Raw genomic sequence first — 13355 nt, 5'->3', positions numbered from 1 at the left:
TGCGCTTCATACAAACAACACGTACATAGTATTCACTGTCTGTTAAGAAACTCCTTCAAACTTCTATTGGCGAGATAGTTATGAGGTATGCAGGGACTATGCCTGTAGAAACCCCGGATAGTCACAGCTGCAGTGGGAAACCCGGATCATGCTGATGTCATGGTGATGCTGTAGTAGGTGAGTTTGACATATCTATTACAACTCCTTCACCCCAGTGAGGAGTAGAGAATCTCAAGTAAAGGCGCAGTTCCCGGGAACAGCACGGTGACTTGAAGGGTGGCCTGTATATACCAGGTTTAGCTATCTCATAAAGTTCATGAGACCCTATTGACGATCAAAACCTCCAATTATACACCGCCACGCATGACATGTGAGAAACTTAAGTTTACTATGTCGACTATAAACCCGCGTTATTCGCGTCAACGGGCGCGTACAGCACATATCGTAGCATTGCGAGGGTGATGATGGACATAGCTTGCAGTAGTATCACCTGTCACTTTCTCAAACCCTTGAGTTCACAAACTCAAAATAATCTCCGCCCTGTAGCATATGAAAGACGTCAGATTAATCTGGGGCTGATCGGCAAAGTTGTGAAAGGCTGGATGATAACTTATGACCTGACCCAATACGGATAATATATTACCATCTCCACAGACCTCGGCTTATTTTACCAGTTCTCGGGATAACACATCGACGATCGACAAGAGACTCTCGCGCTCTATCGCGTGCCAAGAAATTGCGTCCTCCAGATCGGGTGCCACGTAGCTGAACTCTCTAAGCGATCATGTATGTACCCCATCTCTTGGATGTGACCTAGGCTGAACGACATGCGACAATAGTGACACGACTTTACCTTGAGAAACGAAAAGAAAGGTGTGAGGCATATTTGAAAAGAGAAGAAAAAAAAGGTATCATGCTCATTATTACTTTTATGTCGTCCGTGGTATTCCGTCGTCATTCTAAGTCCCAATCATTCCATGGTATCAAGCCCTCCCAAATCAATCCCGTCCCATTCCGTCGATTCGATCTCAGCCCCTCCCGCCAGCCTACACCAATAATTTCTTCCGCGTTCCCGTTTCACCGGAACACAAACTGAGACACCTAGTCAGCATTAATCTCAGATTCCTGTATCGTTCATTGTTACATTGTTTCTCCTAAGCTGGACACTTCAGAGATGCTGCTTCTTCCGCTTTTGAATCCAGTGCTGTTTTAGTGGTTTGAGGATTTTTGCTGCAATTTTTATGACTCTCGAGTAAAGACCGTATTTCTTGAATTTCGCATTGTAAAGAGCTGATCTTTGATTTGAGGACCGCGTTTTGAGTCTTGTAGTCTTGGCCGCGGGCTGTTGATGTCGCGTGATCTGCTTGAAGGGCCATATTTATGTGCAAGTTAATTTTGATGATCGTCAGAAGAGGGATATGGAAAGAGGAAACATCTTCCCCCTTTGGAAAGAAACGACATGAGCGATTAGATATACATGTGTCAGTATCGAATACCTACTCATCAACGACCCCATCCCGGGTTAGCAGAAAAAGAACGCAGTCTAGAAGCCATTTCGGCCGAGTGGCTCACCGAAAGACTCGCATAAGCATGGTGTCATAAGCAGTTCATCGACCCCGTTTTCTACTGTTAAGGTCAGACTAGGCGTGTCAGTTGGACCATGCCATTGGCGTGCGCCCATCTAATTCCAAGGGTTTTTCGATTTAGGTTGAGGGCTGTTTCATCTGTCGAGTCAGGCATTTAGGGATCAGATTTCAAAAGTGGTGCATGGTACTTTTTGAGCCTATAGAGCGATGATCCTGAGATTTGGCGTTCACATCCATCCAACCCTTCTAAAGATAAATGTGGCGCCACTGGCCAATGCCGTGGCACCGGTAAATACAATCAGCGTGCCATATCCTGTTCCGTATCCACCTGCTGCTTGGCCCTGCCACGGCATCCCCTTTATTAACGCTCCACTTAATGGGCCGGACGCTATGTTTCCTATTCCTCGTCCCGCTGAGAGGACGCCTAGTACCATGGCGGGATCAAATGATGTTCCGCTAGTACGAGTGTTGGAGGGTGTTGATGATACCATTTGCATGATGCCTGTCCAGGCTGATGTGTATGAACCTGCAAAGATGCCGTAGAATATGCAGAAGACATACAGAATGGGCAGGGCTCGTTGAGAAGCCCCAGAGGAGAATGTGCTCAGTGTTGTACCGGCTGCTGAAATCATGAAGCAGTCTGTAACATGTAGTCGATCTGTAAGTGCCCCCATGGCAACGCAGCCAAAGACTGAAGCGACATTGATAAGAAGAACTGTGAGAGCAGACGCAAAAGACCCGGCTCCAAGAGCAGTCCGAGCGTACGACGGGAGATAAATCCCAGGCAAGAAGAAGCCCAAAGCCTGGGCAATGTTAGCCAGTTGATGAAGCAAAAAGTTTCGTCTCAACGCAAAGCCCAACTTGAAAGGATTAATATGCCTCGTCGCAGAGTACGGCAAACGCGGCTTGATGAAATACGCCAACGGCAACGTCAACAAGAACAAAGAAATCGCCCAAATCCTCAAGGTGGTGCGAAACCCATATTCATGCAGAAATTTCTCAAAAAGAAGTGGTAAAGCAAAGCCCGCAAGACCGGTCCCAGACCACATGATTCCAAACGCAAACCCCTTACGCTTGGCGAACCATTCGTCCATGTAAAGGATACAAGGACAGTATGATATGGAACCACCGATGGCGTAGAGAACGCCTTGGGTAAGGATGAGATGAGTGGTGTTTTGTGAGAATGAGCTTAGGGCGAGGGCGATGCACATGATGAAGAGGCCGATCATCGGAGACCAGCGGCTTTGTCTTGGGTAGAGACGTTGAAGGCTCATTGTGAAGGGGAGGCCGAGATACATGATACCCTATGGATGTGAGCAGAGTGTGATAGAGAGGAGGCGATAGGGCATACCATGGCACAAGTACCGATGACGGCGATGGCTGACGATCCTTCAAAGGGGGCATTGGTACTGTAGTAATCTTGGAATACACCGAATGCGAACGGGAAGCCTATCCAACCAGTCAGTGGATGAATCCAACAAATTCAGATGAGACTCACCCCATGTAAGAGCCTCAACCATAAAAGAAGCCGCCAAGAACAACCACGCATCCTTCCCGCCATCAACCGGTGGAAGAGAAGAAGCTTCGTTCTCGTGAGTGCTCGTAAGGTCAAGACCCGAAGAAGCAAAGCCCTCTTCACGGCCCGGGTCTTGACGCAACTCAATCGAAGTTTGGCTCATGACTGTTACAATTCCAATGTTTGGGGGTTTTTTTGGCTTTGATATTCGGGGATCATAAAATTTTCTTATAGAGATGAAGATTAAGTTGGCCGATGATCGGCGGATGCGGATGCGCCCTTGATCTGACATTGACATCGGGTGGCTTTCGGGGTGGAGCTGGGGCGTGGACTACAACTTGAAGAGCTTATTATTGTGACATTGTCGAACATATGTGTCTTTCATGATATGTTTGAGTAGATCATGGTGTGAAATTATACACAATTCTTTGGTTTTCCTGTGATCCGTAAAGACAGGTTATTTTTGGACAAGAAGTGGAAGATGTCTTATGAAGCGAAACTTTGACGCTAAGTAGGAACCAAAGATGTATAATAAATAGAAATATATAGCACAATGGATATCTAAATATCACAGAGAATATTCAGCCATATTGATTGCATTGGTGTTATCTCCAACTGAAATGTTGAGTTGCGTTGTCAGGTAAATATGCTGGCTCAGGTGAGGATAGGACAGGGATTTGAAGCTTTCATCTTGTGCGAGAGAAATATTTATACAGGTTTAAGACATCTTATGATACTTGAGGATAACTTATGATCAACTTAGTGCACTCTTTGATTAGTTTATTCTTACAGTCTCAAATTTTGTGATGATCGGAAGTCGGTCATCCCCATCTCCACTACAAACCCCTCCACCAAACCCGAGATCCGAAAACCGGAGTCTCAATTTTATTCGCTCCTCACCTTCTCCAAAGCCGACAACCCGCCCATTCCCGCCATATCCAGAACCATGCGGTCCAGTTTATCCTGCGAGCATTGCCGGTAAGAACCCTATAGCCCCGTTCAACTAAGCCATTGACCTGTGCGGCTAATTGGGTGTTGTGAAGAAAAGCAAAAGTCAAGTGCGTTCACACCGGAAGTGCACCATGCCAACGATGTCAACGACTCGGAACATCGGGCTGTGAAATCACAAGACCTGTTGTGAGATCTGCCAAGAAAGCTGTGAGGAGAGCTCATGAAGCGGGTTTGACGCCGAGGGATGATGTCTCGGTGATTTCGAGCACGTCGGGGTTTCAGCCTATACCGAGCCCAGTCTCGTCGAGGCAGACGACTTCATATCATACGCCTGATACTGTGGATGAGCATCTCGCTCGCCTACCGATTGGGATTATTCTAAAGGCTCTGAATATCTTTACTGCCAAGTTCCCGGAACTGAGGATACTGCAGGCATCTGCTTTTATCAAGGAGTATCAAACTGCTCGGTCCAAGGAGAGCAAGGCTTTGCTAGCGACGATACTTGCTATTACACGAAAGCAATGCTCCATTGTCACAGGAGATTGGTTGAGAAGCTTGAAGACTAGCGAATGCTATGCTTCTTATGCTTGGAGCACCTTATCTGATGCTATTCTTCAACCGCCAAAGGTTCAAGTCGTCCAGGCTTTGCTCATCTTGACGCTTTATGAATGGGGCGTGAGAGAGTATCACAGAGCTTGGATGCACTGCGGTAAGTTCATATTTATTCCCAAGGAGAACTAAGCTAATGTTACCGAGGAATCGCAATACGCATCATGCAGTCACTTCACAGCTCCCGAGTCAGTCCCCATCCTCTCGACATGTCTCAAAACAACGACACAGACGTCATGGCCATTGCAGTAGAAGCTCGAACATACTGGGCGTGCTTCATCATGGACTGCACCATCAACTCAGGAACATATAACCCGCGTATGCTTCCAATGTCCGAGATGCACAAGCTCAAAGTCCCTCGACCATTGAACTACACCGACTTTGCATTCGGCTTTGACGCAGCTTCGCTCGATCATATTTGCACTGGTGATTTATCTGGACTGGCACAAAGTTTCGAAACGATTGCGACTGGGTTCGACATTTATGCTCAAGCAATGTCGTTTGTTTTTAATAATGGGCGCTGTGCACCGGGTATGTGTGCGCCTGAGAATTGTCCTTGGGTTCCTGGGTCTGCTTGGTCACAGTGTCGGGATAGGTTGGAAGAATGGAGGAAGAGTCAGCATGAGAGGCTTTGCTATCCGCAGCATAGTGTTGTGGTGCACATGACGTTGGGACATGGGGAGTCGTTCATTTACTTGAACATGCTGTACTACTTGAGGTGAGAGCCAAAATCAAGTGGCTGTTGGTGGGAGAGTATGCTAACATTCATTTAGTACGATCATGCTTCATCGAGAATACTTCCCCTTCTTACCAACAGCCGACTTGACACCTCGCGGCCCCGTCGATCCTCCCCTTCTAGAGGCCGAAGCACCACCAGGTTGGTGGGACGAAAGTGCCAGAGAGCTCTTCAACGCAGCTGAACAGATAGCATCTTTGCTCCAAGAAGCATCTGAGTGTGGGATTCCGCTAATGACACCCTTTTCCGGCTTTTGTGCCTTCACCGCCTGTTTTCTCAATCTCTACGTATTTCGATTTCCCAGGATGAATCTTGACCGAAGCTCAAAGGCTGAGCAGTTGATGAACTGGGGACTAGAGTATTTAGAAGAGTTCCAGAACGCTTGGGAACTAGCAGGAGGCTGGGTAAGGCTCACTCCCCTACCCACGAGTCTAAAGCTAACAGAACAGATCAAAACGATTCAGAACTCATCACTCTTATACAAAAGAGCAACCGAAGACGCAGGACGCTACCGGGGAAGATCAAGAGCAGATTTTGAAACTCTTCACCAATCAATTCATGAATATCGAATTGTCGATAGGTCGGATCAGCATTTGCAGCAGATCAGCCATGCAGATCGAAACTCAGCAAGACGAGAAGAAGAAACTGTGGCGAGCCAAGTTCAAGTGTCGAGTAATATGGGAGCGGCGGTTAATGCTTCGGTGCCGGATCCGTTTCCGAATTGGTGGTCTATGTTGCAGGAGGTGGAGTTTACGGATGTTGGCAATTTGTGGAATGGGATGCGTGAGCTATAATCTGGAGAATGAGTATAAGATTATCGCTGGAAAGGCAGGAATAGGCCAATTTGGAATTGAGGCCGGGTTTGAGCGAGGGTTTACTACCTTCCTCTCTGTAGAGAGGTCAGGGACAAGGGTTATAAGAAAAGCGCATGACGTTACATGACTCTTAGGGGAACAATACATGAGACTGGCTTATACTGAAATCCCCACGGATGTATCACCAAATCTAGTCTCATGTTGTCCTTTCCTCCCACCTTGAAGACATTGGTAGAGCTAACAACTGCCAAGATACTACCAGACATCAGCATCTGTTGCATAATTCGAGTGGAACAAACAAAATTCGGAACCCTTCGGACAGATCCGCAGAGTATCTAGCTGATAGCCTGTTCAACTATGCCCTTGCTTCTAAGACGAATATCCGTTGACACTAATTTTAGATTCAGAAACTCTATCTTAAGAAGCCTGTTGTAAGATCAGTTGAGCGAATCGGTAGCTTTGCGGTAGCTCAACGGTAACAAGGCTTCGTAACAAGGTACCCGAAAAGAAAGCGGAGCCGAAACTTTGCAGTCGGTGGTGGGTTACATCTCGGTTGCAGATTGGGAAGTTCTGAATCGAAGGGGCGAAATCGTACGAGGACACCGAGTCATGGCAGTATAAGAAGCCTGCTATAATATCACGGGCCAGCAGAACTATTTTGAACCTGTGACATCGCGAGTTGGAAATGAGACATACCAATATGGCATTGAAGTCTTGATTGAGAAGCTGGTCAAGAAATTGCATAACATCGCCAAGGGGCCAAGACAGGTTATATCGAGAAATACGCAACGATCACCTCGAATAGAAATATACCGAAGTACTATAACCCGTTTCAATAGCTCAACGGAGATTTAACTCGTCCTGAGATTTAGTTCATGCGGATAATAAAACGTTACATGCAGATCCTGCTAACCTCCGGGCTATTACCAAGGTTCAGAGGTATATCTCACCTGTATCTGTATCACGATGAACCCATGCTACCCCAAACTAAGCTTCACCATCGCTTAATACATCATGTAACGGTCTCCTTCCTACTATATTTTGTGGTTAGACATGGGATCCTTCAACGGCCACCAGTTTAGTTACACTGGACTCGGAGGCTAACTTTAGCTTGGTTCAAGTCACCACAGTATTATTCACTGTCTTGACTGTGCTAGATTGATATGAGTTATAGCATTGACAAAAAGAGTGTACCTCGGTTATCCAAACCGTAGATTGACCTTCAAGACTCCTCAAACAGTACGACCCTCGGAAATTCGGAACTTTCCAACTCTCCTTTTTTTCTGTGGTGACATGTCAGGGATTTATGATATCTGACAGAGCTCCCGTTGAAGATACGCTAAAACCTTGATCCCTGTAAATTGACTCCATCCACCGGATGTCGATCATCCGGGTCTCCGCGGGTTTACGAGTGCTCATCAAATCCACTCAGAGTGGATAATTTCCCAAACGAATTACGACGCAAACATGTTTAGCACAGGTCAGTGTTCGAGAAGGTCTTTTCGCATTAGCATTAATTGTGATAGTATAGTATAGGTATAGAAAAGAATAAGTCCTTGCGGGCCAAAGTTACTCCCATCTCTAATTCCAGCGCTAGATCCCTTTTCCCTGTTCCCAAACGACGTAGCCTATCATTACATTGGTGCCCAGGCCAAGCCATGCCCTTATGGACTCCTTGACACACTCGTCTTGTACCCCCAGTCATTCCCCTCAGGTCCCCTCCTCCCACGATCACCCTCCGTAGTGACCTCAGACTGCACGCTGATCTCCTGCGCAACCACGATACCACCCCCAGCCCCGGCAGGTTTCCCAGCTTCAGGGAGGATGTGCTCATCGCTGGCCCAGGCCGTGGTCTGGGGAACCGTCGCTAGCGGGTGCGAACTGCCAGGCCCGCGGCGGCGGCTAGTGTTGAAACGGCTCCCGCCCATTTCGCTGCTGCGGAGCTGGTGGCTTTGTGATGCGGATTTGGTGCCGCGGCTGAAGAGCACGCTGAGACCGATCATGCTGGCGCCTTTGCGGATGAGGGGTTGGATTATGGGGAGGTTTGTGACGATTATTGCGACGAATGTTTCGCGGCATGCCCATTGACTTCCTGCGACTGCGCCATTTGGACCGGCCTGGTATTTGTTAGTGAATGATCTCTTGTAGATGTTGTTCAACTTACTGTGAGAATTGTTACGGCGCGAATTGTACCCGCCATCATGATGAAGAGGGCACCGCTGAAGAGCAGCATGAGCGTGAGTCTGCGTCGCAAACTAATGTTTACGCCCCAGAGAAGCTGCAAACGGTCAGATTTAAACATCGCAGCATAGAGTAGATGACTTACAGGTAGCGGAATGGAGAGAAGGTAGATATCCGTCAAGATGTTGGGAATAACAACAACCAACACATAAGCCGGCGACTTGGTCGGTTGGCAAAGAAGTCCAGGGTCTGGCGAGACTTGCCAAAAGTGATGAAAAGGTTGACAAGACAGTAAAATCGTAAGCGCGACAACAGCGTATGAAACACCAAGAATGATATACGCGATCGTCACTCGAGTCTTGAGATGCGTCAATCCAGATCTGCCAAGGTCAGCAAACATCCTCACTACCAACAGCCAAAAAAAAAAAAAAAAAAAAAACATACGTAAGACGCCCATAAAACGCAGTGACGCAAAACTTGAGGCACCAGAGAATACAAGCATAAAAGGACCAGCCTATCACCTGGATCTTGGATCCCCAAACCCGATTATAATGTTCTTGCCCATTCATATCGATGTCGGCGCGTTCTTGATCCGTCATGTAACTATTCGTCAAGCCCTGGAACTTGGCACCGACGAGATACGCAGCAACTGTTTCCGCAGTGAAGACAAGCTACAAGACACAGGGTCAGCAAACGGTCCTGTGCATATGCAGGTAATTGCGCCACTTACACCTGTGAAGGGCATCAGATAATCATCCAACTGCCATCCCCCAAACCCAATCTGTCGGATTCGCACGCCCATTCTCACTCCAATGGTGACGAGCCCCAACGAGAGGAGGATGAACTGTTCCTCGATACCCATGGTTACCGAATCTTTGGGACCAAGATCTGTGAACCGAAGAAAAAGCAAAACTGTGATAAAGAACAAAACAGAACAAAACACAACACAGACGCAGGTGACAGGCCAAGTCTATTAAAGTGAAATCCTCCTCGCCACTACCGGCGGGAGCAGTGCCGAAAAACCTGCATCTGACAAGTCTGCTATGACATTCAAGTTACATTCCCTTCTACCGCATGCTTCTAAAACTCCTGCTAAGACTGCTAAGACCATTAATTCAGGCATAGCTCGGTGAACCGTGCGGCTCCGCAGCCCCTGCAGATCGCACATATAACATGGCGTGCCAGGTTCGCTATACGGAGCAATCATCTTTATCCGGCATTGATCTGCAGGTACTAATCATGCGTTGGCAAGGAGCTGGCGGAAGTGGTCCATTAACTGACAGCCGGAGACATTGTATGAACGGGGATCTACAACGGCGCGAGTAATTATTCTTCAGGTGGTTAATCTTTTCGACCTGACTTGTGCGTCTGTAGATTATGTTCAAGGCTGCTATTCCCGTGGCTAGTCTGATGTGAGACCCTGTTCGAAAGTGGAACTATTTTGCAAGAGATGATAATTACCGTCAGACTTGGACTTGACAAATATCTCTGGCGACAGACTGTGGCTTGTGGCTTGCAGGGCGTAAATTGCATATTTGATATACTTCTCACCGTCAGCGGCGAGGTGAGAAAGCCTGTCAGAAGTCGAAGCCACGCCCCCAAACTAAACTCCCAACGTACAGGGTCCAGAATCTTGGCATGTAACGACGTGTTGGTTCACCACAGTATTTATCTCGTTTGATACCGGTTTCGTTTCATTGTGTCATCGGGGACCTTGTACAGTATGAGACACCGTTGCACTAGAAGCCTAGCCTAGTCTATGGAGCTAAACCGACGGGTGAGGAGAGGCGCTGTAGATCATATATATTCTCAGAAGACCCCTTTCCCCTCATTCTCTTTTATTGCTTCTTATTCCAAAATCACCTCATCTTAACAATTGACATCATTACCACTGAGTCAGAAACTATAAACTTGATTCTCAACTATACTTATCATCCAATTGGTCAATATGGCTTCATCATATGACTTTATCGTCGTAGGAGGTACGTCCAAGCAACCTGACTCAATCCTCCCCCTCCTTCACGTCTAGCCCAATGCCTGAGCACACTTGATCAACACCACTAAAACAAAAAACCGTCATTCTAACCAAACTTTCCTCCCGCAGGCGGCCCAGCCGGCAGCGCCCTAGCAGCCAACCTCTCCCGCACCCCCAAGAAACCCTCCGTTCTTCTCCTCGAAGCCGGCGGCACAAACCAAGACCGTAACCTGCGCGTCGACGGGCAGCGCTGGACCACTTTTCTAAACCAGGACATGAACTGGGGCTACAAAACGACCCCCCAAGAATTCGCCAACAACCGGGAGCTGGATTACTCTCGTGGTAAGGGACTCGGTGGTTCGAGCGCCATCAACTTTGGTGTTTATAGTATTGGCGCCAGAGATGATTATGAAGAGTGGGCGCGCATCGTAGACGATGATGCGTATCGCTGGGATAAGATCCATGACCGCTACAAGAGTCTAGAGACTTTTCATGGGGAGCTTCCGGAGGGTGTTGATAAGAAGTATGCTGCGCCTAAGGCGGAAGATCATGGTTCCGAGGGGAAGCTTCATGTTGGGTATGCTGGTGAGTGGGAGAAAGATCTCCCTCCTGTGTTGGATCTTTTTGAGAAGGCTGGTTTTCCGTTGAATCCTGATCATAATTCTGGAAATCCTTTGGGAATGTCGGTTTTGATCAACTCGAGCAGTAAGGGACGGAGATCAACTGCGAATGATCTCTTGGAACCCAAGCCTGAGAACCTTACTATTTTGACGGATTCGATTGTTCAGAAGGTTCTTTTGGAGGGAAACAAAGCTGTTGGTGTCGAAGTCAATGGCAAGAAATGTAAGTTTTCCCTTTTATCTCATCCTAAAGCTGCGGATGAAGATATCTCGATGTTATGACTACACCCGAACTAACAATCAATCACAGACCTCGCTTCCAAAGAAGTCATCCTCTCAGCCGGAGCTCTCAACACCCCCAAGATCCTAATGCACTCCGGCATCGGTCCCAAAACCCAACTCGACCAATTCAACATCCCCGTAATCAAGGACGTCCCCCGCGTAGGCCAAGGTCTGCGCGACCACATGTTCACACCCCTAGTCTACACCCGCAAACCAGGCGACACCGCGCGCGACACATTCTACGGTGACAAGAAAGCCATGGACGACGCCCTCGAGCAATGGCGTCGCGATGGTACGGGCCCCTGGACGAAGTTTGCCTGCGAGTTAGGCATTGGCTGGTTCAAGCTTGATAAGCTCGTCAAGTCAGAGGAGTTCAAGGCTCTGCCGGCAAAGGAGCAGGAGTTTCTTATGAAGGAGACTGTGCCGCATTACGAGATTCTTACGCACTTTCCTATTCACTGGTTCATCCCTGAATTTCCTGATTCTGCGCTTAACTATTCTTGCATTCTGGTGTTTTACTATAATGCACAGAGTCAAGGAGAAGTTACCCTTCAGTCATCTGACCCGAATGCTCCTCTCAAGTTCGATCCCAAGTTCTTGGCTTCGCCGTTTGATCGTCGTGCAGCTATTGAGTCACTCCGCGATGCTTTCAGGCTCGTGAAGCATGATGGCTACGCTAAAGATAACGTGGCTATGCTTGCAGGGCCACAGGGTGATTCGGATGAAGAGCTTTTGGAGCACTGGAAGAATACTATCTCTTCGAGTTGGCATATGACTGGTACTACCAAGATGGGTAAGAAGGGGGATCCTGATGCTGTTGTTGATAGTGACTTCAAGGTCATTGGCTTTGAGGGTCTTCGTGTTGCGGATATGGGTGTTGTCCCTGTTCTGGCAAGTTGTCATATTCAGTCTGTTGCGTACGTGACGGGTATTACAGCTGCTGAGAAGCTTATTGCTGAGTATAACCTCGCATAGATACAGAAAGAGGATCATTATAGCACAGATATTCTTGGATTTTAGTTATCAGTGAGTGATCAAATATACTCACGTGCAAGCATATGATATTATGTCCATGTACTTCGAACCTTCACACTCGGCCATCCATATCGCATGTCCTAACAAACAAAGGCTTCACCTCACAGCGCCTCCTATGAAGAGCCCTATCCCTATCCTCATCATCCCCGTCCAGAAACTCTTCATCCTGCCACAACCGAACATTGATCTTACGACCTCGAAAGTCCCCCTTGGCATGGTCTTTCCACTTGAAATTGTTCGCCTGAAACCAGACCCTCTTTGTGTCTCTCGCCCAGTAATACCAAGTCTCAAGCCAGTTGAATCCGCCGTCACCTGCGTCAGGATCTTCAAACTCGAACAGATTGAGCTCGATCTTCAAGGACAATTCCGGCCAAGCCACCCTGAGCTTCTCGAGATGTTTCTCCCAAGGCTCTTGGTATGCAGTCCATTTCCCAAACCAGAATACAAATTTGACAGTTTTGAGGGCTGGGAGACTTGGTTTCAGAGCGAGAATATCGTTGATGAGCTTTTGGGGAAATGCCTTTCCACCTCGACTGTCAGATTCCCAAAAGTATTCATCCTCCATGGGATCTTCGTATAAGTCTCTCTCAGGATCTGAATCCGGATAATACGAAATAGTCGTCTGAGACATTTCAATGATGAGGGTGTTGGAGCGTTGCTTCATCATCTTCGAGCAGGCAACCCTAGGGACTATACTCCAGTCTCCAGCTGCATAAGTGCTAGGTTCTTGAAGTGGAACAACAATAGCGTGGTTTTGGTAGAGGCGAGGCTGAAGATCGTCTGATATGCTTTTATGTACGTAGAGCAAGGGGGAGATCTTGGGGGAATGAGCGGTTTGAGTCGTAAAGGCGTTGCTGAACTTGACATCTTCGAGGGCGTAGTCATAGACCATATCCCGTACCTCTCGCGGTAAATCAAGAAACGAAGTCTGAGAGTCCATGGCTGCGAGGGAATTCAAAATATCTTGATTTTAGGACGAGAAATGGCATCCGGGTGAAGAAGCCTTCTTATATCAAGACAGGTATCCACCATCAAGGCTGGCATCCACC

At 47.7% G+C, this 13355-nt stretch overlaps 5 protein-coding genes across 8 annotated transcripts; 2 read left to right on the top strand and 3 right to left on the bottom strand.

Annotated features, from left to right (window-relative positions):
- Positions 1 to 739: 739 nt before the first annotated feature.
- Positions 740 to 3337, bottom strand: FOXG_01281 (uncharacterized protein). Of its 2 annotated transcripts, none has more exons than XM_018378093.1 (5): positions 3085 to 3337; positions 2938 to 3035; positions 1573 to 2890; positions 1145 to 1496; positions 740 to 1092 (listed from the first exon to the last, which is right to left on the bottom strand). In XM_018378093.1, exons 1-3 carry the CDS (start codon positions 3263 to 3265, stop codon positions 1814 to 1816), a joined length of 1356 nt encoding a protein of 451 aa, XP_018233935.1. In that variant the 5' UTR covers positions 3266 to 3337; the 3' UTR covers positions 740 to 1092; positions 1145 to 1496; positions 1573 to 1813. The 2 variants fall into 2 exon arrangements, with proteins under 2 accessions (XP_018233935.1, XP_018233936.1); XM_018378094.1 differs by having other exon boundaries at positions 811 to 1092; positions 1145 to 1499.
- Positions 3338 to 3973: 636 nt separating this feature from the next.
- Positions 3974 to 6576, top strand: FOXG_01280 (uncharacterized protein). Its single transcript, XM_018378092.1, has 5 exons — positions 3974 to 4080; positions 4146 to 4762; positions 4810 to 5380; positions 5436 to 5802; positions 5848 to 6576. The coding sequence occupies exons 1-5, from the start codon at positions 4049 to 4051 to the stop codon at positions 6190 to 6192; spliced, it is 1932 nt and encodes a 643-aa protein (XP_018233934.1). The 5' UTR covers positions 3974 to 4048; the 3' UTR covers positions 6193 to 6576.
- A 1123-nt stretch (positions 6577 to 7699) lies between these two features.
- FOXG_01279 (uncharacterized protein) lies at positions 7700 to 9446 on the bottom strand. Of its 2 annotated transcripts, XM_018378090.1 has the most exons (5): positions 9125 to 9446; positions 8839 to 9065; positions 8540 to 8774; positions 8378 to 8491; positions 7700 to 8330 (listed from the first exon to the last, which is right to left on the bottom strand). In XM_018378090.1, the coding sequence occupies exons 1-5, from the start codon at positions 9254 to 9256 to the stop codon at positions 7878 to 7880; spliced, it is 1161 nt and encodes a 386-aa protein (XP_018233932.1). In that variant the 5' UTR covers positions 9257 to 9446; the 3' UTR covers positions 7700 to 7877. The 2 variants fall into 2 exon arrangements, with proteins under 2 accessions (XP_018233932.1, XP_018233933.1); XM_018378091.1 differs by lacking the exons at positions 8839 to 9065; positions 9125 to 9446 and having other exon boundaries at positions 8540 to 8819.
- Positions 9447 to 10200: 754 nt separating this feature from the next.
- Positions 10201 to 12405, top strand: FOXG_01278 (uncharacterized protein). 2 transcript variants are annotated; one of them, XM_018378088.1, is made up of 3 exons: positions 10201 to 10376; positions 10499 to 11212; positions 11300 to 12405. In XM_018378088.1, the coding sequence occupies exons 1-3, from the start codon at positions 10343 to 10345 to the stop codon at positions 12244 to 12246; spliced, it is 1695 nt and encodes a 564-aa protein (XP_018233930.1). In that variant the 5' UTR covers positions 10201 to 10342; the 3' UTR covers positions 12247 to 12405. The 2 variants fall into 2 exon arrangements, with proteins under 2 accessions (XP_018233930.1, XP_018233931.1); XM_018378089.1 differs by having other exon boundaries at positions 10246 to 11212.
- On the bottom strand, positions 12359 to 13253 carry FOXG_01277 (uncharacterized protein; the record flags this gene model as incomplete). The annotated part of the gene is made up of 1 exon (XM_018378087.1): positions 12359 to 13253. Exon 1 carries the CDS (start codon positions 13244 to 13246, stop codon positions 12359 to 12361), a length of 888 nt encoding a protein of 295 aa, XP_018233929.1. The 5' UTR covers positions 13247 to 13253.
- Between the last annotated feature and the right edge of the window lie 102 nt (positions 13254 to 13355).

This window comes from Fusarium oxysporum, chromosome 1 (assembly GCF_000149955.1).
Source record: "Fusarium oxysporum f. sp. lycopersici 4287 chromosome 1, whole genome shotgun sequence".
NCBI lineage: Eukaryota > Fungi > Ascomycota > Sordariomycetes > Hypocreales > Nectriaceae > Fusarium > Fusarium oxysporum.
Note: the sequence above shows the minus strand (reverse complement) of the source record. Positions and strands in the feature narration are given on the sequence as shown.